At 39.7% G+C, this 26,017-nt stretch overlaps 1 protein-coding gene across 9 annotated transcripts in view; it reads left to right on the top strand.

The window, feature by feature from the left end:
* Positions 1-26,017, top strand: part of UTRN (utrophin) — a 943,118-nt gene that overhangs the window by 230,855 nt on the left and 686,246 nt on the right. For all 9 annotated transcript variants that reach the window (XM_089654601.1, XM_089654598.1, XM_089654599.1 and 6 more), the window contains 5 exons: positions 9,533-9,730; positions 11,396-11,577; positions 17,708-17,858; positions 19,488-19,607; positions 19,942-20,043. In XM_089654601.1, the coding sequence (XP_089510727.1) occupies positions 9,533-9,730; positions 11,396-11,577; positions 17,708-17,858; positions 19,488-19,607; positions 19,942-20,043 (753 nt within the window). The remainder of the gene's footprint in view (positions 1-9,532; positions 9,731-11,395; positions 11,578-17,707; positions 17,859-19,487; positions 19,608-19,941; positions 20,044-26,017) is intronic.

The following is a 26,017-nucleotide window of genomic DNA, read 5'->3' as shown; positions in this document are numbered from 1 at the left end:
AATACTGGACGAATGATTGTCAGTTTTTTTTTTTTGCATGCTAGTCTCATATTGAAAGTGAAGAGGTTACTAAAGTTACAAAAAAGTGTTTTGTTTTTTTTGCATGTTAGTCTTATATCGAAAGTGAAGAGGTTAGTAAAGTTAAAAAAATTCTTGTATGACAGAAAGAAAATTCAGAAGTGATGTAATGTATTTGTATAGTACTGTATTTTCGGACGAAAACTGTACTGATTAAATGAAAATCATACAATCTGGTATCGTATTAGAAAAATGTTCCTTTCCCTTCAAATAATTTCGGACGAAAGCTGTGTACGAACTATTAGATTATTTATCGTATGATAGCTTCAAAAGTGGTATTTTTTTGTACGATTTTCTGATCGCGTGTACCAGGCCTAAAGGTAAAGTTCACCTTTTCTAACATGTTACACCCGTATTCAGGGTGTAACATGTTACGAACGGACCGACCCCCACACCCCGCCGATCCCAGTTGTGACAGCTAGCAGAGGATCTTGTTCCCCCGGCCACGCCACTCATTCACAGTATTCTGTAAATGGGAAAACTACAAGTCCCGGCAGCCTTTGTGGCTTGTAGTTTTCAAGGAGCTCATTGAGCCTTCCTGTCAGTAAGTATCTACTTGTCCGTAGGGGATGTGCGAGCAAGCAGATACAGTGAAAAGTCAGAGGGAGACCTGCATAGCACCAGCGATCTGCTGATTGCTGGTGCAATGCTTTAGATGCTCCAAAAACAAAAAAATAATAAAATAATAAATGCACATTTTTTTAACCTGCAAAAAAATGCGCATTTATTATTTTTTGTAAAAAGGTGAACTTATCCATTTAAGGAAGCAGTCCTAATTGGCCCTACTGCTAATCTTTCCTTTTGAGTTCTCCAAATCTGATTTCTGAACATGAAATTAGATTCTGATTCCAAAAACGATGCTAAAAAATTTACAGTGATTGCACTTAAAATTACTTGATTTTTAAAAAAATAAATACCTAACTGCATTAATTGGTGTTATTATCTGAATGAAGATGAGCTTTACCTGCTGAAATTCAGTAAACACAAACAGAAGAAAACCACAGAAAACTGAACTAACATTTAAAGTATACCTGTCATGAGAGAAATATGTAACCTACCGTATTTGCCGGCGTATAAGACGACTGGGCGTATAAGACGACCCCCTACTTTTCCTGTTAAAATATAGGGTTTGAGCTATACTCGCCGTATAAGACTACCCCTCTTCCAACGCACACCAAATAAAAATGAAAAGACATCAGATTTGATTTCAATATGGTATGGTATTTCAGTATGGTATTCCAATGATGGGGTGCTATTCCTCCCACTGACACCAATGATGGGGCATGATTCCTCCCACTGATACCAATGATGAGGCACTACTCCTCCCACTGACACTAATGGTGCCCCATCAGTAGTGTCAGTGTGTGAGGAATAGTGTCCCATCATTAGTGTCAGTGGGAGGAATAGTGCCCCATCATTGGTGTCAGTGGATGAAATAGTGCCCCATCATTAGTGTCAGTGGGAGGAATAGTGCCTCATCATTTGTATCAGTGGGAGGAATCATGCCCCATCATTGGTGTCAGTGGGAGGAATAGCACCCGATCATTGGTATCAGTGGGAGGAATAATGCCCCATCATTAGTCAGTGGGAGGAATAGTGCCCCATCGTTGGTGTCAGTGGGGAGGAGGAATAGTGCCCCATCGTTGGTGTCAGTGGGGAGGAGGAATAGTGCCCCATGGTTGGTGTCAGTCGGGGAGGAATAGTGCTCCATCATTGGTGTCAGTGGGGAGAATAGTGCCCCATCATTGGTATCAGTGGGGAGAAAAGTGCCCCATCATTGGTGTCAGTGGGGGAGGAATAGTGCCCCATCATTGGTGTCAATGGGGGAGGAATAGTGCCCCATCATTGGTGTCAGTGGGGGAGGAATAGTGCCCCATCATTGGTGTCATTGGGGGAGGAATAGTGCCCCATCGTTGGTGTCAGTGGGGGAGGAATAGTGCCCCATCGTTGGTGTCAGTGGGAGGAATAGTGCCCCATCGTTGGTGTCAGTGGGGGAGGAATAGTGCCCCATCGTTGGTGTCAGTGGGGGAGGAATAGTGCCCCATCGTTGGTGTCAGTGGGGGAGGAATAGTGCCCCATCATTGGTGTCAGTGGGGAGAATAGTGCCCCATCATTGGTGTCAGTGGGGAGGAGGAATAGTGCCCCATCATTGGTGTCAGTGTGGAGGAGGAATAGTGCCCCATCGTTAGTGTCAGTGGGGGAGAGGAGCGGCTGCTCCTTCTTTCAGTTCGGCAGCTTGATTTTCGCGGGGCCGTTCGGCTCCGCCTCCTCGCCGTTGATTGGTCGCCTGTGTGCGCTGGCGCCCCATCATTAGTGTCAGTGGGAGGAATAGTGCCTCATCATTTGTATCAGTGGGAGGAATCATGCCCCATCATTGGTGTCAGTGGGAGGAATAGCACCCCATCATTGGTATCAGTGGGAGGAATAGTGCCCCATCATTAGTCAGTGGGAGGAATAGTGCCCCATCGTTGGTGTCAGTGGGGAGGAGGAATAGTGCCCCATCGTTGGTGTCAGTGGGGAGGAGGAATAGTGCCCCATGGTTGGTGTCAGTGGGGGAGGAATAGTGCCCCATCATTGGTGTCAGTGGGGAGAATAGTGCCCCATCATTGGTATCAGTGGGGAGAAAAGTGCCCCATCGTTGGTGTCAGTGGGGGAGGAATAGTGCCCCATCGTTGGTGTCAATGGGGGAGGAATAGTGCCCCATCATTGGTGTCAGTGGGGAGAATAGTGCCCCATCATTGGTGTCAGTGGGGAGGAGGAATAGTGCCCCATCATTGGTGTCAGTGTGGAGGAGGAATAGTGCCCCATCGTTAGTGTCAGTGGGGGAGAGGAGCGGCTGCTCCTTCTTTCAGTTCGGCAGCTTGATTTTCGCGGGGCCGTTCGGCTCCGCCTCCTCGCCGTTGATTGGTCGCCTGTGTGCGCTGGCGCCCAATCACCGGTAAGGAGGCGGAGCCAAGCGGCCGCGCGACCATCGAGCGGCCGAACTGAAAGAAGGAGCAGCCGCGCTTCCTGGACCGGATCATCGCGGGACCGGGACCGGAGCCAGGTAAGGTACAGCAGCCCCTCTGCCCACCCCTGTACTTAGTGTCCGTTGGAGGACACCGCCCCTGGAAAAAGTGCCGCCCTGACACACCGGCTCGCCGTATACCGGCGTATAAGACGACCCCCGACTTTTCAGAAGATTTTCAGGGGTTGAAAAGTCATCTTATACGCCGGCAAATATGGTAATCTCTCTTTCTGAAAATGCCAGTTATGCTGATGCTTTGGCTTTAATGCTTTAAAGGGGCATGAAACCCAAAAACAAACATTTATTATATTGTAGCTCACCAGTTCTTTGATGCGGTGGATGCATTGATTTCTTTTTTAGGCACCCCTTCCTTTTTTTCCCCTGGTAATCCTGCCAGTAAGTCTGTTACAAGTAATGAAGCCAGTGACAGCCAGGAAACTAATATTTTCAGAAAAAGACTAGCAATGGTGACCTAGATTTTCCATTCCTGACCATGGTACTGTAACCACTAAAATTTAAGAGACCCCAAGGCATCAGTTTAGAACAATTAAAAGATTAAAAATTATTGGGAGCTCTCAAAGTAACCACTTGTCAGACGTCTCTGTGAACTGATTCCCAACTTATTATGTTGCTTGCAGTTGATATTTTATTTAATTGCTGAAATAGCACCTTACATTTGAAGTGAGTTTGTGTCTAATGGAGCCATCTCTTTAAAGTCTACTGTTGCCTGCTCCCCCACCCTTGTTTACAAGCTTGTAAAGAGCATTATTAAAAATTAATTCATTGAAATGTTAGACAGCAATGATACAACCAATTGGGCGTGTACTCCATGTTCCAGCATGTATTCTGTGTGATACGCTTATTCCCAGGAAAAAGAAATCTAAGGAAATACATGCTCATATGTATACATTATACTGGAAAAACTTGCCTTATTACCAAGAGTAACCCTGCAAGAATAAAAACATCTTTCTCCCATTGGAAAGCTAATCTCATATTTCTATATTTTTAAAATGCTCAAAATAAAAAATACTTAAAACTAAGTACCTAATAAGCAAATAAAGCTGAAATTTACTCAGCTATTTGTTCAACTCAGAATATATACCCCCAAAAATTGTTCCACTGGCAGCATAGAGAAACATCAGATTTCCCTACATGTAATGATGTTCCTGCTGATCTAATTCACGTGAGATGGAGATGCCCTAACTGGCACAGGTACAAGTGCTTTTCGGGTTTCAATACCACTAGATCCATGTATGTTTTTGTTGGCCATGATAGAGGAAGTATCTTTTCCTGCAGAGATATACAGAAGGTAAAATAAGAACACGTCACCATTTTTCTCGGTAAATATATTTCTAAAGGTGCTATTGACATGACATTTTCACCATATGTCGGTAACAACCCATGCAATCCATACATACAAAGGAACCAAAACAAATATTTTCATAAATGAAGTTATGTGTAATAAAATGGAATGACACAGGGAAAAAGTATTAAACACATGAAGAAAGGGAGGTGTAAAAAGGCATGGAAAGCCAAGACACCAGCTGAAATCTGTAAGTAATTAGAAAGCAACCCTGCCCCTTGTCAGTGCAAATTAATATCAGCTTGGTCAGTCTCAACTTATGGCCTATAAAAAGGTGTCTCATTGCCGAGGTGTAACACAAGAAACATCTCATGATGGGTAAAAGCAATGAACTCTCTCAAGACATCTGCAACCTTATTGTTGCAAAACATACTGATGGCATGGATTACAGAAGCATTTCTAAACTTCTGAATGTTCCAGTGAGCACTGTTAGGACCATAAGCCAGAAGTGGAAAGAACATCATTTCACCATAAACCAGCCACAACCAGGTGCTCCTCACAAGATTTCTGACAGAGGAGTGAAAATAATTATCAGAAGTATTGTCCAAGAGCTAAGGACCAGTTGAGGAGAGCTTCAGAAAAACCTGGAATTAGCAGGTACAATTGTTTCTAAGAAAACAATCAGTAATGCACTCAACCACCATGACCTGTATGCACGCTCACCATGCAAGACTCCAGTGCTGAAGAAAAAGCATGTTGAAGCTCATTTAAAGTTTGCTGCACAACATTTCGACAAAATCTTATATATTTCAAAAATGGACCGCATTAAGGTCACAAATAGACAAAATAAACTATGCATTCTTTAAAGTGATAACACTGAGCAAAATACAAATGCAATAATAATATTCAGTCCCAACATGTGAATAGTTGGTGCAACGGTGCTGTATCTTTAATGGTGATACTCCATACTGAAATGACAAGTGCTTCACTGTGTTCACACTGGTGCCCCACATAGATGTAAACTCCCCATAATTTCATGACCACCTGTCTCTAGGTAAGTCACACTCGCTTTTTAGGACTATCCCAGTTTGCAATCCAGGCCTGATGGACGATATTCCTTCGCTCTTATAACCGTGGTTGCTGGTAGTAACCAGTAACTTTCCACTAGATCTGCAGCAATGTTAGGCAACTCCTCTCCTCCACAGCCAGTATTTCATATTTTCAGCATAAAACAAAACCAGACATCCCATAGTGTAAAATGGTATAAAACTTTAATATGGGGTAAAACAATAGAAATGCCACTCATAAAAAAGTGCCTTTCCTGGGACTAGGTGTATTCAGCTTTGTATATTATGAATGGGAATTAAGATGGCCACCGCATTCCAGCATGTGTTCCAAATCCCGGACGTGACATCAGCGGAAGTTGTGTTATAAGCCCTCGATTAGTTTCGACCAATAGATCGTCCTCAGGAAGTACCTTTCTTTCAAACATTTAGACAAGCCTGTGAAAAACTGGGAGAATATAGTCTGGTCAGAAGAGCCCAAAATTGAACTATTTGGATGCTATAATACACACCATGCTTGGAAGTCAAATGGCACTGCAAATCACCCCAAAAACACCATACCAACAATGAAGGTCGGAGGTGGGAACATCATGGTGTGGGGATGTTTTTCAGCATACGGTACTGGCAAACTTCGTTTCATTGAAGGAAGATTGGATGGAAAATGTACCAAGATATTCTTGATAAAATCTCCTGTCATCTACCAGGATGATGAAGATAAAATGAGGGTGGAGATTTCAGCAAGATAATGATCCTAAACACAAAGCCAAGGAAACTCTCAGTTGTTTTCAAAGAAAGAAAATAAGGCTGCTAGACTGGCCCAGCCAATCGTCTGACTTGAATCCAGTAGCAAATTTATGAAAAGAACTAAAGATCAGAGTTCAAAGAAGAGGCCTACAAAACCTTCACGATTTGAAGACTGTGTGGAAAAATGTGCCAAGTAACACCTGAGCAATGCATACGACTAGTTTCTGCATACAGGGGGCATCTTGAAACTGTCATTACCAACAAAGGATTTAGTACCAAGTATTAAATAAATTTCAGTTATCGTGTTCAAAACTTTTCCCTGTGTCATTCCATTTTTATTACACAACTTAATTCCTGAAAATATTTGTTTTGGTTTCTTTGTATGTATGGATTGCATGGGTTGTTACCGACATGTGGTGAAAATTTCATGTCAGTAGCACTTTTAGAAATATATTTACTGTAAAAAATGGTGACTTGTTTGATATTTATTTTAGCCACTGTATGTTCCTTTTATCAGACTTGGTTTTGCACAAAAACTGACTGGACAAAAATGGATTTCTGCAAACCCACCGATGGTGGAGGAGTGGACACATTAAGTTAATTCTAACCTCTGCAGGGAAAAGATTAGGTTTTCAACACGGGCTGTCCTCAGACATTTGGGAAACTGTGAAACCCATGGTTGTCTGTCCCTGATCTAGCACCTTTTTAATAACAAAGAGACTGCTACAATAGCATCATGTACTCTAGACATGGACACTTGAACCATGTTAGACAAGAGGGCAATCACCTTACAAGACCAACCAATCTCTAACTGGCAGATGCTTAATAAGGTGTTATTAGAACATATTAATACCTGCCAATGTCTGTTATTTCTCCATTAAGGACAGATCAAGTTTTAGTGTTTGGTTTATGTGTAACTTAGTTTCTTCATATACTGTATGCTAAAATTCTGCAGTGCAGATATGTCGAGGTAGATTAACTGTACTGTATCTATTGACAAAATGGGGAATCTGAGAAATCTGGTTTGTATTACTTTATTTGCTGAAAAACAAACAAAAAAAGCAATAAAAAAGCAAATAAAGCTTATGTAACTTTTGCAGATTTGCTGTTTGCTCTTCAGTCACTGCAATAACAGTCATAAAGCTTTGCAGTATTAGTTAAAGAAAATCATTCTAAATATCTTTTTTTTTTTGGATTGTAGGTGGCTTTTCCACCTACAATACAGCTACCTTTCTTAGAGTGTCAACAGCAGTACTTTTTACATTAGCTGCTGTCAGTCAAAGAGCATGTGTGTGTCAGGAGGTTTGGCTAACTGTAATGTTGCCGGCTAGCTATGATAGTCTACAAGAATACCCTGCATCAACATGGCTTGCAGTGGGCCAACAGTGGTGCCACAGGAACCGAACCCTGTGGCTGGCTTTGTTTTCCCCAAAAAAGAAGTAAAGGATACCATCAGGATAAAGCGGTATTCCTGCTCATTTATATATAGCTGCTTAAGTTTGCACATTGTCAGCACTGTATACCTGAGATAAGCACCAGCAAGAAGAGTGTTTCACCTCTGCAGTCCAGGGCAAGTGTTGTGGGTGAGTGCAGGGAAATGGAGACAGACACTTGCTATCAAAGCAGTCACCTTTTTTCTATCTGCAGTGTTGTGTGACTGCTTTCCAGGAGGGGGTGGGCTCCCTGTCTGGCATCACAGCTAGTGTTAGGGCTCATTCACACTTGACTGTTTTACCAAGGCTTGCCAAACGCCCCTATAGCGATCAATAATCTTCCGTCATAAATCTTGGCCGAAATGTATTCAGTTATCTTTTTAGTAAAAAAAACAAAAAAGGCAAATTAGTATATAACCACAAATTATAATTTATAAACATTTTTTTTACATTTTTATTTTATTTTTTTATATTTATTTATTTATTTTTTACATACTGTCACCCTAGCAGTACATTGTCACCATGGTGACACTGTACTACTTGTGGGGGGTGATGAAGATTTTTTTTTTTTTTACAGTGATTGCTTTTACACCCATATAGGATGTAAAAGCAATCATTTCTCCTTCTCTCTCTGCATTCTTGCAGCCATTGAGAAATACTGAGTGAGCTGTGATTGGTCACAGCTTGTCACATGGTACAAGGCTGTTGTGAATAGCCTTGTACCATGTGACCTCTGTGATCATTCACAGATTTTACATGTAGTAAGCAATGATGTCACAAGTGACATCTTGCTTACTACTTTGCATGTGATCACTGATTTGCCAATCAGTGATCACATGATCGGGATCCCGTCCGGCGATCGGTGTTTCACTGTGTCCGGAGGACACAGCGGGCACCGGATCGTGGTGCTGTGCGCTCCCAGGGAGCGCGCACAGCTAGAAATGGTGGGTGCTGTTTATGAACGGCAACCCGCCCCTGGAGTGCCATCGTCCTGCCGTTTATAAACAGCAGGCGGACGGCAAGTGGTTAATAACACAAATTGCTAATCAGCCAATAACATGGCAGCAACTCAATGCATTTAGGCATCTAGACATGGTGAAGGCGACTTGCTGAAGTTCAAATCAATTGTTGGTGCCAGATGGGCTGGTGTGAGTATTAAACTGCTGATCTACTGGGATTTTCACACAAAACCATCTCTAAGGTTTACAGAGAATGGTCCAAAAAAGAGAAAATATTCAGTGAGTGGCAGTTGTGTGGACACAAATGCCTTGTTGATGTCAGAGGTCAGAGGAGAACGAGCAGACTGGTTGCTGCGATATTGGTCATAATTTGGCATAAACAACATGAAAACATGGATCCATGCTGCCTTGTATCAATAGTTCAGGCTGGTGAAGGTGGTATAATGGTGTTTGGCATATATTTTCTTGGCACTAGCAAGGTGTACCTAATAAAGTGGCCGGTGAGTGTATATATTTACATAGTTGGTGTCATACATTAATCAGACCCTTAACCAATCTGACAGATGCATCCTCCTTTTCTTTTAGCCCTTGTCGGTTCTGTTATATTAAAAAAAAAACACTTAAGAGAGTCAAGATAAATTCTAGAAAAAGTTTAAAAATGTTAAAAAACAGTCGTGACAAGGGATCAGGAGGGTTGAAAAGTCTTGTCTAAGTTTCTTAATAGTAGAGACAGATAAAGATAACCTGGTGCTCCTTTCCCTTATTACAACCTTATTAGTAGTATTTCACAGACACAGAACGCATGGTTGAGATCTCCTAAAAAAAAAATTGAAAATCTCTGCTAAATTAAGATGAGTCTGGCAAAGACATAAAGGCTATTTATAATTTTTGATTCTTCTTTTTGATAATTTTCTTCTGATTTGATAATTCTTTTTTTATTGTAGGTCTTAGATGAACCATATAGAGACACTGGACCTGAGACACCAAGTTTAGTAAATGAAGTGGAAATGGATCTTGATAGCTATCAAGTAGCCCTTGAAGATGTCCTCACTTGGCTTCTTATGGCAGAAGACACTTTTCAGGAACAAGATGATATATCGGATGACGTAGAAGAAGTTAAACAACAATTTACTACTCATGAAGTAGGTTTGACTACTTTTTGGAGGGTAAAAAGGTTGAGAAAGGCTGGCATATACAATTAGTAAAATAATAGAACATAGGGAGGACAAAATGATCTTGGGTAATTGCCAGCTGAGTTTTACAACATCCTGCTTGTTAAGTGGTTCTGAATTTAAATAATGTTCAAAATATCAATACTTTGTCATACTGTATGTAAGCTTATTATATGTAATAATAATTCTGTATATTTCATTCTGAGATTTACACAGCTCTGCTACACAACTTAGCTTTGTCTAACAGGAAAAGGGACCTGGTCTTTCTCTGTTTACTTTTAATTACAGGTCCCCTACCCAGCACCACCCTGAGCTTATCTTCCAATCACTCTGCTCTATCATCCTATCAGCATGCTACATGCACTGAAGTACCCCTGTCTCCTTGTTCCACTTTTCTCTCCCCCTTTTTTAACTATTCTCTGCAGACTGTACAGTAAACTGCAAGATGGCTGATGCTAAGACAAATTAATGTACCAAGGTGTTTGCCTACTGATGGAGTATATTGTTCACAGCCAAGTGAACCAGTATCCACTATAAACATCCAATCATAAAATCACAAAAATTTCTTTGTACTTGACTGGATGATAGAAGTGGCTTATCCACAAAATGTGTTGAGGTGTTTATTGGCCCAATGGGGGTCGACATATTGTAACTATACTGTTTGGATTTGTATACATTTTACAGTATAGGTGTGTACAGGCCTAACATAAAGATAGTGGGGGAGACTTACTAAAATTTAGTCACTCAGAATCTTGTGCAGCTGTACATGGTAGTCAATGAGCTTCTAACTTCAGCTTGTTCAATCAAGCTTTGGCAATAAAACCTGGAAGCTGATTGGTTGCTATGCAGAGTTGCACTAGATTTTGCACTCTCCAGATTTAGTAAATAACCCCCAGTGTCAATGTATTCCTTGTTATACGATTATATAGGTTAATATACTGTATATTAAATAGTGCACTATTTTATGTGCTTTTTTACAAATCAAAGCTCCCTTGCACGGAATAAAAATTCTGAAATTTATTATTTATAAAGTGGATATTATTCATATATCTAAAAAGTCCCGCTGATTGTTTCCTTTTTTTGTTGTTGAATATATACAAGGAATGTGGTACATTTCATTGGAGTGCTTATGAGGCTGTCAATTAGAAACCAGGAATTCCCAGAGCATCTTTCTAGTTCATTCGAGTGGAGAGGGATTAGGACATCTGTCAGGTTTTGTTTTGTGTTGTCTGTGCCCCCGTTAGGTAGAGTCTTTCTCTCTGTTTGTCCTGTTTACTGTTATCACTGAAAGTAATAGAAAATCCAAAATTTTGGCTTTCCCCCATAATAGTAATATAGGGGAAATCTATTGACCCTGGTGACAAGCAGTGATTCGCTCACTTTGGAGCTTCCTGTTTTGACTATGCTACAAGAACTGAAAAGAAATCTTCCCAATTGTACAGGAATGGTGAAAAACCTGGCAGGGGTTATAACCCTCCTTTTGCTCTATCAAAAATTAGAAAAATTTTTTGCCTTTAGTTCTACTTTAATGGCAAAAAAATCTACTCTATAATCAACTTCAACGTTTCAAGATGAGTGGTCATTGCACAATATTTGGAAAACATATAATATTTAATTTGCTTTCTTCTTCCTCAGGCATTTATGATGGAACTAACAGCACATCAGAGCAGTGTGGGCAATGTTTTGCAAGCAGGAAATCAACTGATTGCCCAAGGTGATCTCTCGGTGGAAGAAGAAAATGAGATTCAAGAGCAAATGACCCTACTGAATTCACGATGGGAAGCTCTCCGCTTAGAAAGCATGGATAGGCAGTCTCGGTTGGTTAAGCTACTTAAAATTTTGGTTGTTACCTGGTAGATCATATACAAAAACAGAGAGTATGGAGCACAGATCTTGTTTTTTCTTTATCCAAAGCAAAAAGATATGTGCTCAATCCCTTCTGTTGTTTGGATTCATATGTGTACGGGAGCTTGCTGGATGTTTGATGCACGGAAACATGGAAACTCCATTGGAAAGAATTCCCAGAAGGTCTTACAGTGGTTGTAAATTCTCCAAGGCTTTTTACTTTCATGCATTCTGTGTATGAAGGTAAAAAATCTGTGTGCAGCAGCCCTGTCAGCCTCAGACCTGAGTCCCATCATGATGGCGCAATGTGCACGAGAGCCTTATCTTTTCGGCGACTCTCCCTCCTCATTTGCTGAGACAGCTGTCAATCACAGCCAGTGAGCCGATGAGAAGAGAGAAGGAGCAGGGCTGAGCCATGGCTGTGTGTGTGAATGGACCTGTAGAGCAGTGACTTGGGAGCGAGCCTGCTTGGCTGCCCTCGTAGCAAGCTGTTTGCTCTGGGGCACTTGGCAGGAAGAAGGGGCAAGGAGCACCAGCGGGGGACCTGAGAAGAGGAAGATCAGGGCTGCTCTGTGCAAAACCACTGCACAGAGTAGGTAAGTATGCCATGTTTGTTATTTTTTTTAATTGCTTTGAATATTACTTTAATGACGGTGTTATGTTTTCTACATAAAAGCTAAAGTCCAGTTCTTCTTATATTAGTGTACAGGATTGTTTTTATGGCTACAACAGTAACATTTTTTGTAATATTTAATTAAATAATTTATAATATTTAAAAACATCCAAACCTGTTTTTGGACAGCTTATAGTTAATCCAGGGGGAGACGGGCATGTTTCTTTGTCTATGTGCCGCCACTGTCATATACAGGACTGTATAAATTTACATATACACACATTTTTGTTACTGGTTTTCACATGGTTTTCCATGTATTGCTTTAATATCACGGAAACAAAAATTAGCTTTTAACTAACAAATCTCTGTATATTACTGTATCACAAACATACACTATATTGCCAATGTACATGAACATGATGGCATCCCAGTCTTAGTCCATAGGGTTCAATATTGAGTTGGTCCACCCTTTGCAGCTATAACAGCTTCAATTCTTCTGGGAAGGCTGTCCACAAGGTTTAGGAGTGTGTCTATGGGAATGTTTGACCATTCTTCCAGAAATGCATTTGTGAGGTCAGGCACTGATGTCAGATGAAAAGACCTGGCTCACAATCTCCGCTCTAATTCATCCCAAAGGTGTTATATCAGGTTGAGGTCAGGACTCTGTGCAGGCCATTCAAGTTCCTCCACCTCAAACTCTCTCATTCATGTCTTTATGGACCTTGCTTTGTGCCCTGGGGTGCAGTCATGTTGGAACAGGAAGGTGCCATCCCCAAACTATTCCCACAAAGTTGGGAGCATGAAATTGTCCAAAATGTCTTGGTATGCTGACGCCTTAAGAGTTCCCTTCACTGGAACCAAAGGGCAAAGCCCAACCCCTAAAAAATAACCCCACACCACAATCCCCTCTCCACCAAACTTTACACTTGGCACAATGCAGCCAGGCAAGTACCATTCTCCTGGCAACCGCAAAACCTAGACACGTCCATTAGATTGCCAGACAGTGAATCATGATTTGTCACTCCAGAGAACACGTCTCCAATGCTCTGGTGACCAGTGGCAGTGTGCTACACCACTGCATATGGCGCTTTGCATTGTACATGGTGATTAAGGCTTGGATGCAGCTACTCGGCCATGAAAACCCATTCCATGAAGTTCCCTAAGCACTGTTGTGCTAATCTGAAGGCCGCACAAAGTTTGGAGGTCTTTAGCTATTGACTGTGCAGACAGTTGGGGGTTTATTTACTAAAGCTGGAGAGTGCAAAATCAGACTCACTTCTGCATAGAAACCAATCAGCTTCCAGATTTCATTGGCAAAGCTTCATTGAACAAGCTGAGGTTAGAAGCTGATTGGTTTCTATGCATAAGGGAGTCTGATTTTGGACTCTCCAGCTTTAGTAAATAAACCCCTTGGTGACTTCTGCGCATTGTGCACTATAGCATGCTCTGACCCCGCTCTGTCATTTTACGTGGCCTGAGTTGCTGTTGTTCCTAGGTGCTTCCACTTTGTTATAATACCACTAACAGCTGACTAATATATGCATATGGAATATTTAGTAACAAGGAAATTTCACGGATGGATTTATTGCACAGGTGGCAACATATCGCAGTACCACACTTGAATTCACTGAGCTCCTGAGAGTGGCCCATTCTTTCACAAATGTTTGTAGAAGCAGTCTGCATGCCTAGGTGCTTGATTTTATACACCTGTGGCCATGGATGTGATTGGAACACCTGAATCCAATGATTTGGAGGGTTGTCCCAATACTTTTGGCAATATAGTGTATATTGATGGTTATCTTTGAGTTGCCTGACACTTTTATGCCAGTGTTTACCTCTGTCTGGTATAGTAATTTGGAAATTCTCCCAGTGGGACACCTGTTCAGGAAATATGTCAAATATGGTATTCACTCCAGTACATTACATAGCATACCATACACTCATATACCATAACCCATACATACATTTTAAGAAAATGATGAAAACAAAAAAATCAAGAAATGCTTATAATGTATATTCTTTTTCTTCACTATTTGGAGGGTAGTTGAATGACTAGAAGTTCACACTAAACTGAATATTGTGTTCTCCGTGAACTTGTCACTTCCAGTAAAGAACATCTTTAGGTTCTTACTGTATTGAACTGAATGGACAGGAACGGACAAGGCCATCCTGCTGTCACTTATACTTATATAAGGCTAAATTTTGAAGGTGTTTATTCCATGGTTTTAAGTGGGGTTGCTCAGATTTTAAAAAGACTTGTAGCAGTTCCAGTGGGGAACTTTCATCTTTTGTAGGTAGTACAATGGTGAAGGGTGGGAATAATGAAAATAAATGTATGGTTAAAGAAGTTCATAGTGCCTGTTCTAAACGTGCATGCTGTAGCCATCTGTGCTGTCATATCTGTACACTCGCCTTGTTCGCTGTCCTGCAGTCAAGCACACTGCTCTACATATATATATCCTGTATAATAATAATATTGTCTCATATACACCCAATTCTAGTGACATGATTTCTTAGCTAATATAATTAGCCAAATAATATGTGAATAAGTAGATAGACATAGTGACCAAAGGTGTTGTTTATTGAAGGTGCAGAGATGTTCAATTCTCATGTGCTTCTTCTTTTGAAAATCCTTTTTCGCTGGCCTACAATGATATCTAGGCCCTGTGTTACCTCTCCCTGGCTATAATGAATATACTAATCCCTCCTTTCAGCTCTCCTGATCCAGCATTTGTATATGTGTGATTATAAACGTTAAGGCTTGAACTTGGAATTACAGTGCATGCTATATACAATGCTTATTTTGATATTGAAATGTTAAATTCTCTATGGGCATTGCTATTTATTATAATGTAGTGTCAAGGGACAAAACAGGCCCTGTAAGTCCTAACACAATTATTATTATTATTATACAGGACTTATATAGCGCCAACAGTTTGCTCAGCACTTTACATTATGGAGGGAGACAGTACAGTAACAATACAGTTCAATACAAGAGGGATTGGAGGGCACAATAAACACAATAAAACTTTCTGCTGTAGAATTGAGGATTAAAATGAAAAGGTGAAAAAACTGGTGATATACAGCTGATTACTTAGCATTGGCAGTCAGAATATAAAAAGCAAAGGCTAGAGTGCTTGAATTTTTTCTAGTACACTGTGATTTGATAAAGTGGCACAGTGTGTATATACACCACTCAGATATAACTTTATGACCACCCACTTAGTACTGAGTAGGTCCCCCTTTTGCCACTAAAACAAGCCTGACCTATGGAGGCATTGATTTTGCTAGACCTCTGAATGTATGTTTGGCACCAAGCTAACAGTACTAGATCCTTTAAGTACATGGTAGGCCTCCATGGATTGGATGTGTGTTTCCAGCACATGCCACAGATGCTCAGTTGGATTGAGATCTGGAGAATTTTGAAGACAAGTCAACACCTCAAACTCCTTGTTGTCTTCCTCAAACCATTCTTGAACCATTTTTGTGTTGTGGCAGAGTGCAATATCTTGCTGAAAGAACCATATCAGGGAATTCTGTTTCCATGAACGGGTGTACTTGGTCAGCAACAATGTTTAGGTAGGTGGTATGTGACCAGTCATATCCACATGAATTGCAGGACCCAAAGTTTCAGGAGAACATTGCCCAAAGCATCACACTGCCTCCTTTGGCTTGCCTTCTTCTACTGTTAGTGGTGCACATGCACTCAGACCAGGCCACTTTCTTTCATTGCTCCCTTGTCAATTTCTGATGCTCATGTGCCCAGTGTAGGAACTTTTGGCTGTGTACATGGATTAGCATGGACACCCTGACCAGTGTGCAGCTACCCAAGCCCAGAAAGTTTATGCATATTTTTTCCTGCTTCCAACAAATTAGCTTCAGGGGCAACATGTTTACTTGCTGCCTAATATATTCCACTAACTTTCAGATGCCATTGTGACAAGATATGAGATAATGTTGTTCACTTTACCTGTCAGTGGTCATAAAGTTATGGCTGATCAGTATACATCTAGACACACACCATCTATAACTAACCCCCCTTCCCCATTATAAGTGTTTAGTGCAAGTGTCAGCAATAAATACCCTCTATCATTGGTGTTTAGTAGCAGCAATAAATACACTCTACTCTTTATGGGTGCCAGTGGAAACAATATATACTGCCCCTCCCTCCTTCACTGACACCAACCGTACATGTTCAGGGTCAGTGTCGACAGTAACTCTCCCCCACCCCTTCCTTGCAGCAATGCATAAGCCCTACCCTTTATTGGTGTTCAATGGCAACATTCTTTATTTGAGCCAATGGCAGCAATAAATTCTTCCGCTCATTGCTGTTCAGTGGTTATCTACCTAATCTGCAGTCCCCCACTGCCCTGCTGAAGCCTTCTTTGGTATAATAATGTATTTCTTGCATCCTTTCTGATCTAAATGGTAACCTTACAAAACAGGCTTCTGCTGCTGAATGCTGGAATGTGTTTCCATTGTTTCTTCTGCTTTTGCCTTACATACACTGACTGGCAGCTTTATTAGGTACACCTGATCAATTGCTTGGTAACACAAATTGCTAATCAGCCAATCACATGGCAGCAACTCAATGCATTTAGGCATCTAGATGTGGTAAAGAAAACTTGGTGATGTTCAAACCAAGCATCAGAATGGGGAAGAAAGGGGATTTAAGTGACTTTGAACGTGGCATGGTTGTTGGTGCCAGATGGGCAGGTGTGAATATTTAAAAAAATGCTGATTTACTGGAATTTTCACACACGACTGTCTTTTTCTCCGAAAAAGAGAAAATATCCAGTGAGTGGCATGTGTGGATGAAAATGCCTTGTTTATGTAAGAAATCAGAGGAGAATGGGCAGACTGGTTGCTGTGACATTCAGATGGTAGAGTCAGAATTTGGCATAAACAACATGAAAGCATGGATCCATCCTGCCTTGTATCAACGGTTTAGGCTGAAGGTGGTGTAATAGTGTGGGGGATATTTTCTTGGCACTGGCAAGACGCACCTAATAAAGTGGCCGATGAGTGTATATAACATGTTGTATTGAGAAATGGCAGAGGTGTTGGAAATGTTTATCTACAGGGTGAAGCAATATGTGGCTTTAAAATGATAGTGTGTAGTGGTGATATATAAACAGTATACAGTCAATAAACAATTGACAAGTATGATTTTTGTTTTCTTACTATATATACTTTGTTATATGCAATATTGTTTTATTGTTGTTTTGGTTTAGTAACATTGGAAGACCTTAGTACTGCATGAAAATGTCTAACTTAATCCGGTAACTAACCTACATTTTTATCTGCATTATTGTCCCTTTAGTTTTTCTCATAGTTCACTGAAAATGTACTACTAAATCACATTGTACAGGCATGCCAGGTACTAGGTGAAAATCCTGCCTGTAGCATGCAATTAGATTTTGAGATGTTATCTTATAAAAATTCTTGTTTTACCTGGTTTAACTTGTTTTTACTTTGCTTCTTGGAAGGCTGCATGAAGTGCTGATGGATTTGCAAAGAAAACAACTGGACCAGCTGTCTGACTGGTTGACTGTCACGGAAGAGCGAATTCGCAAGATGGATACAAAGTCTTATGGGGATGATTTTGAGACCTTTAAAAAGCAAATTGAAGAACACAAAGTATGCAAAAACGAGTCATTTATGTTCCTTAGTTATATAATTTTAACATATTTGTATGGGCCTTCAATTTATAAAATAATATTTTTTTTCTAAATCACTTTCGAAGTGTTAGTTGTACTACTGATTCTTGTAATTATCTGTCAAATATAATCCTTTTTCTGGATACCTACTGGTAGATTCAATTATCTGCTGGCTTCTTACAACATTCTGGGACCCTACTCTTGGAATATCCCCTAGGAGCCATAGTATGGTCCTGCTGATCTTACTATGGCTTTCCATGAAAAATTTGATTCTTCCTTTTATGTCATGGACAGTGAAAGAATCAGAAGCTACCAGAAATTAATATATTAAAATTCTGACTAATGCCATACCTAAAACTCGGTGCAAAACTACTAGTTCATTTCTCAACTAAAAATAGCAATTTTTAATGAAACATTTTGTTTTGTCATGGTTTTAGCAGATTAGGGCTCATTGAAGGGCAGAGCTTAGCAAATATGGAAGTGGTATTATTCATGTATGGTTAGGGTCTGCACAACAGGACACAGTTAACTGGTTCAGATGCAGAACCTAAAGTCATTCATATATTCAGTTTTATAATGTTGGAAGGCATACTGCTGCATGTAGTAGCACAGCTACACGTACATTCATTACAGCCTATTGGGGCATTTGTATTGAAAGGCATTAGGACATCTTCCTGATCTATAACCAACAGGTCTAGAAAAACTATTTAGAGGAATACTAAGACAGGTAATTGCTATCCACTGACTTTTTTGTAGTTGAATATAATGCAAATTGAGTTTAAAAAAAGATGCCAATACATTTTTTTTATAATTTATTCTAAAAAAAATTCCCTCCTCAATGTTATTTTTTTACATTTCAGAAAATAGTCTTCAAGGGTCTCTCACCCTTCCTGGTCTCTTCATTGGGTCCTTTCTGTGTCCAGAGTTACATTTGGGAGAAAAACTCCCAACCAATCATCTTTCTGTGGGTTATCAGTTATTTTCCTATAGAGCTATAATAACAGTCTTGCGGGTTCTCTTACGCAGGTTAAAGCTTTCACTGATTTACATTTTTTTTTTCAAACAAGATTCCAGGTAAGCTGCCTATAACCCACCACCACCACTTTCCTTCACGTCTGTTTTACCCACCTACCAGATCTGCCAATCTGAATTGGATCTCAGATTCCTTCCTGGTTTCCTCCTTTAACTGGTCATTCAGCCTGTGGTCCTAGGATTATTAGAATATTGGTGTATGCTAACATGCACATTAACGTGGAAAGTTTTGGGAGGAACTCTAGTACAATAAAAGACAAGAACTCTAGTCTTTTAAAAAAAGGCAGTTCCCTGTTTTAAAATTAGGGCTGTTAAAATCACAAAATAACCCCATTTTCATTTATGGCGGTGTACTAGCAGGATTAGCTGTTAAAGTGTTATAACCACAGGGTCTTGTTATAGGCTGGCTCAATTATCACATGCTTATGTTGCCTTTGAATTTTTTTTAAATTTATTTTAGATACAGATAATGCTAAATTACAGTAAGTTGGCCTGTGTTGTAATTTTGACAAAATAAAAAAAAAAATCATGATTTTGTAAATATTAGACTATTTATATTTTATTTATTCCTTACTAGAAACTGCAGAATGATCTTGAAACTGAGCAGGTGAAAGTTAACTCTTTAACCCACATGGTGGTTATTGTGGATGAAAACAGTGGTGAGGGGGCTACAGTTGCACTGGAAACACAGTTACAGGTCAGTGATTTGTAGTACAATGTTGTATCTTACTGAAATGTGAGTTTGCATTTTTGTAACAGTGGGTTTGCCTGGCCAGTTGTAACACATACTTATATACACTGTGAATGCTTATAGTAAGATGAATCATGTAGTACTTAGTTTAAATTAGTACTACTTCAGTTTTATGAATGACATTGATGTATGACACATTTATGTGTGAAGCAGTTATGACAGATAGAAACTGTATTATAGCATGACTGTATGAAACACTTTAAAATGCAAACACATACAATTTATAATGCATGGGAGAGACCCTACTTCAGTTTTTAAATATTTTTTCTAATCTTTTTAGAAACTAGGAGAAAGATGGGCTGCGGTTTGTCGTTGGACAGAGGAACAGTGGAGTAAGCTGCAGGAAGTTCTTATCCTCTGGCAGAAGCTCCTAGAAGAACAGGTATGGGACATCCAAAACTTCTGAGTCCTAATGATAAAGGTCAATTTAAATGCATAACATTCATTTCTATCAACTAACACTGGCAAGTATTGCTTAACACTTTCCAGTCCGGCCTATAGCAGATTGACAGCCAGGTGGGACACTCGTCATTGTGATTGGGTGTCATATGGTGCAGCGGCACGATCTGTCACCGGCTGTTTCCACAGGCCATTGCCAGTGTCATGTGACCGCTGTGACCAATCACAGCAGATCACATGTCAATTGTATCCATTGGATGGCTTCCTGTCATGCCATTCATTGTATACAATTATGTTGTTAGCTGTGACCGGTCAAGGCAGTCCCATGATACAGACAGGGCCAATCACAGCCCATCTGTATCATGTGATCAGCTTTGCCCAATCACAGCTAATCGCAGCAAAACACTGAATGAATCAGTTTCATTCAGTAACAATGATTGCAAATATCAATGAAATTGGCATTAGCAATCATATTGTGTTAAAAAAAAAAATCCTGATCACTTGCTCAGAGTAGTTCAATGTTACTATGGTAACATTGTATTGCTTTAGTCACAGTGTGCTGAAAAATAAAATAATAAAAAAAGAAAAAGTGTAATAAAAAATAAAAGAAATAATAGAAACATTTGAAAAAAAAATACAAATTCAATTATTATTATCACCAAAGAAATGTAGCAGAATACATTTTGACCTAAGAACTATTATTTATTTGCAAAATTTTATAACAGAAACGAAGAAATATGCGTTTTTCTTTTCAAAAGTTTCAGGTGTTTTTTGTTTTATTTAGCAAAAAATAAAAAAACTCAGTGGTGATTAAATACCACCAAAAGAAAGCTCTAGTTGTGTGAACACAATGATAAAAATGTCATATGAGTACAGTGTTGCATGACCGCGCAATTGTCATTCAAAGTGTGACAGCAATGAAAGCTGAAAATTGGCCTGGGCAGGAAGGGGATTATAAGTGCCTGGTATTGAAGTGTTTAAAGGTGTTGGAATATGATTTGTCCGTCAGTATTTGTTGCTTCAGATGCCATGATTTGTAGAAAAATGTTACATGTTTATTATTTATAAATGTAATTATTATATAATCAAAGAAATTAATGACGAAGAACATTCATTAAACTATATTATCATACGATTGCAGAATATTTTATTTTTATAGTTAATATTTTCATATGAGTCAAAATTAAAGCGATTCTAAAGGGTAATTTTTTTTGGGGGGGGGGGAAATAACAAACATGCTATACACTGCTGGGTCACCCACAGGCTCTCCTGGCCCCTCCCTCCTGTCTGGTACCCCACACAGCAAGCAGCTTGCTATGGGGGCACCTGCTTCTCTGTGTGTCCATTCACACACGGAGCCGTGGCTTGGCCCTGCCCCCCCCCTCTCCTCATTGGCTGACTGGCTGTGATTGACAGCAGCGAGAGCCAATGGCTCCCATTTGCTGTCTCAGCCCATGGGGAGGCGGAGACCCAGAACAGCCGAGGCTGTCTTTCACATCGCTGGATCGTGATGAGGCTCAGGTAAGTATTGAGGGGGCTATGGACACTGTTGTACACAGGAGGTTTTTTACCTTCATTCATAGAATGCATGAAAGTAAAAAACCCTGAGCCTTTACAACCACTTTAAAGCACCCTTGCGTAAATGTCATGTTGCACTGCCTCCTACCATTTCCCTCTCTCACAATTGGCTATACAGTTGTGTTCAAAATAATAGCAGTCAGACATCACTAACCTGATCAAACACTGTTTTTTGTAGAAATGATATTTCTACATGGCAAATAATTTACTAGCAGGTGTAGTAGAGTAATAGAAATCCAACAGACCCAACAGTCATGACATGCATGCTGCTGATTCTGTGTAACTGAATCACTAATTGAAAGGGGCATGTTCAAAATAATAGCAGTGTGGAGTTCTGTTAGTGAGGTCATTCATTCTTTGAAAAACAGGTGGCAATTATTGCCCTTCTTTAAGGAAGGAGGGCAGCAAATGTTGTACATGCTGGTTACAGTGCATTTCTCTCTGAAATTCTGAGGAAAATGGGTCGTTCCAGACATTGTTCAGAAGAACAGCGTACCTTGATTAAAAAGTTGATTGTAGAGGGGAAAACATATAAAGAAGTGCAGAAAATGATAGGCTGTTTGGCTAAAATGATCGCAAATGCTTTAAAATGGCAACCAAAACCTGAAAGATGTAGAAGAAAGCGAAAAACTACCATTCGAATGGATAGAATAGCCAAAATGACAAGGACTCAGCCAACAATCAGCTCCAGGAAGATCAAAGAAGGTCTAAAGTTACCTGTGAGTACTGTTACAATTAGAAGACGCCTATGTGAAGCCAAGCTATCTGCAAGAAGCCCCCGCAAAGTCCCAGTGTTGAAAAAAAGACATGTGCTGAAGAGGTAACAATTTGCCAAAGAGCACATTGACTGGCCTAAAGAGAAATGGCGCAACATTTTGTGGACTGATGAAAGTAAGATTGTTCTTTTTGGGTCTAGTGGCCGGAGACAGACGACCCCCAAACACTGAATTCAAGCCACAGTACACTGTGAAGACAGTGAAGCATGGTTGCGCAAGCATCACGATATGGGGATGTTTCTCATACTACGGTGTTGGGCCTATTTATCACATACCAGGGATCATGGATCAGTTTGAATACATCAGAATACTTGAAGAGGTCATGCTGCCTTATGCTGAAGAGGAAATGCCCTTGAAATGGGTGTTCCAACAAGACAACGACCCCAAACACACCAGTAAACGTGCAACATCTTGGTTCCAGACCAACAAGATTGACGTTATGGAGTGGCCAGCCCAATCCCCGGATCTTAATCCAATAGAAAACTTGTGGGGTGACATCAAAAATGCAGTTTCTGAGGCAAAACCAAGAAATAGAGAAGAACTGTGGAATGTAGTCCAATCATCCTGGGCTGGAATACCTGTTCACAGGTGCCAGAAGTTGGTTGACTCCATGCAACACAGATGTACAGCAGTTCTCAGAAACAGTGCTTATACAACTAAATATTAACTAAGTGATTCAAAGGAAAGCAAAATCTTCAAACATTTTTCAGTTTATATAGTGAATGTTTGAGTTTGTAAAGAAGAATACAAACACTGCTATTTTTTTTTTTGAACAGTCTAATATTCACTTTTCTTCAATTTTTTTAGAGGAACAACACAAATTTGATATATTTTTCTTCATGTTTTGATTTGGAATAGAATGTGTAGTGTTCCCAATGCATTTGTGTGTATGGAAATAAAAGCTATTAGAAGGATTTTGAGCTTTATTCACTTTTTTCAACACACTGCTATTATTTTGAACACAACTGTAAATGTATGTTTTTTTTTTTACATTTATTTGTGCTACAAAGCAGCACTCCCTCATTTCTTGCCTAGGCTAGAATGATGTGTTTGTGGCCCGCCCATTGTTCATACGCAGATGTGCCGCAAGGCTTATGGGTTCAAGGGCATATTTGCAGGTTCTCAAGCACAACATGGCAGTTATGGGAGTCCTAACCTTTTGCCTTCTTTGTGTATTTGCGGGAAATCTGAATGTGCACAATGTGCCAAAAGGTTCTGCCAGGATTCAAAGGCTTGAGCGGAGACCTTTGTCACATCTGCTCATGCATCATAATGGTGGACACGGTACTGAAGTTCCTCTTTCAGTGTATTTTTTCATAGGCAGCTAAAAAAGTATATATTTTTTACTTTGTTTTCTATTGCTTGGGTTACTGCAGGCACTGATTTCTAACGAATTCAGCTCAATAAGCCAAAATGTATGTAGAATGTGTGTTCTCAGAGTTTATCTAAAGAAGAATTATGTCAGAGTTTTATGATGTAACAGCATGTATCCTGCTTATATGGATTACAGTCATGTTTTTGTGTCATTCCACCCCTTTAAAGCCATCTCTTCCCTTTTTAAAAAATATTATTTCAAATAATGCGACTACAAGTGGCCACTTATATCTGTATTTCATTTTAGCTACTATTTTAGGGATTCAGTAATTTGCTGCAGTATTAAGCCATGCTTTAAATGTTTAATCCAGTAAGCACTGTTTGTGTGTATGTGTATTTAAGAGGGGGAAGGGGAGACAAATGTAGACTTCAGAAGACAGTCAGTCCAATTTAGTAGCTTCCTGGTATTTCAAAAAAGATGGGAAACATGGTTTTCATTCTCAAATACAGAAAAAGTTAGCAGCTGCAGTGTTTTAAGTGTACTTTCTACCCTAGCACTTTTGTCCATCTCCGCTTTAGTGAAAATTTTTGAATTTGTACTGCACAGATGCATTAACAATGTTAACAACTTAAAGGAATTTATGAAGTCTTAGAAATATTTGATATTATATACGGAGGTTTTCCAAATTACCGGATAATCTCTCTGCAACAAGGCCAATCATTTCCAATCAGTTCCTTGTTTAATTGAGAAGTAATGAGGGGTAATTGGCAATGTGTGTTCCAATTCTGTTTCTTGGACAAGTTGCAAAATACATAATGGCAAGTATTGTTGGCGTATATGAGCATGTGCTGATGCCTCCCTGCCAGCGCAGGACCACTGTGGGAATGTTTGTTGAATTTGGTGAATTCACTGGGGACAAATAAATCTATATATGCATATCAATTGTTTGTGTAATACTATGCTGACTAAGTTGCCTATATTTTTTTTAACTTGCACACGGTTTAAATGAAACTGCTGGTATGGAAATATATTACTGATTCTGGCTTTCCAGAAATTTTCACCCATTTTAAGGACTTAAAGTGGAGTTCCAGCTGAAAAAAAAAAAAAGTCAGCAGATACAAAAACTGTAGCTGCTGACTTTTAAAATACAGCCACTTACCTGTCCTCACCACCGCTGGTTTCACCGCCATCTTCTCTCCCTGGTGCCGGCATCTTTAGTGTGGGCACCTGGCTGTGAGCTTGTGGCTTCACAGGCGGGTGCCCACTGCGCATTACTCGAGAAGAGATGTTCTTTGTGAATGGCCCCGTAGTCTTCTGGGATCTGTCATATGTCCCAGAAGACTACAGGGAGGGAGGACAACTTCCGCTTCTGATCGCCTAGGTGATCGGAGCGGAAGTGGGAGTGGGTACCTGTTAAATTCGGGTACCTGCTCCCCAAAGGTGCCAATCCTTGATGGGAAGCGGGGGACAAAGCATTAAAGCAGAACTTCCCCTTTTGGGTGGAACTCTGCTTTAAAGAAAGCCACATTTGCTTTAATTTGTCTTTATATGGCTAGCAATATTTTTATATAAAAAATATTTTATTTACATGTAATCTACAGTCAATAAAATGTAATAATGTACAATATTATACATTTGTTTGATTAATGATATTGTAGACAATGTATCTCACTGTAATTTCCAATTAATTAAAGGTTTTTTTTTTTTTTTTTGTTTAATGCCATTTTTAAAGACGAACAGAAGTGATAAATAAAGATTAAAAACAGCTCATATGTATGGTTGAAATAAAAAAATAATTAAACAAAAAACAGCAAAAAATACTTTGTGGGAGAGATAAGGGTAGAAGGAGAGGAAGGAGTTAATAAAGGCTGATTAGGGATTAATAATAGGTTCAATAGGAACAATTATATTAAAAAATGAAAACTTTGTTTTTTCACTTGTAAGGTTTATTTAAATTATGCTTCAGATTAAAGGTTTGTCCATTCTCCTAAATGAACTACTGCGATTGCATTAGAATAATAATGCTGTTAAAGCCAATTGAATAATAAAGCCTGCAAACAATGTAAAGTGCAGCCAAAATAAAAAAACGTAAAGACCAGCACAAGGGACCTAACTTACAGTCAATAGGACATGCCCCTTGAACTATATTATTAAAATGGAATACGCATCCCATGTACACTACCAGCATACAATTAGGAAGCAATCCTCTTTGAGATGTCCACTGAAAACAAATACCGGTAGTTCCACCATGCTGTCTGTGGTATCTGCCAATAGTACATGGCAGTATA

Source organism: Staurois parvus, unplaced genomic scaffold, assembly GCF_062004578.1.
Source record: "Staurois parvus isolate SC_StPar_1 unplaced genomic scaffold, SC_StPar_1.0 ptg000780l, whole genome shotgun sequence".
Classification (NCBI taxonomy): Eukaryota; Metazoa; Chordata; class Amphibia; order Anura; family Ranidae; genus Staurois; species Staurois parvus.
The sequence above is the reverse complement of the archived record's forward strand: the minus strand, read 5'-3'. Positions and strand labels throughout refer to the sequence as shown.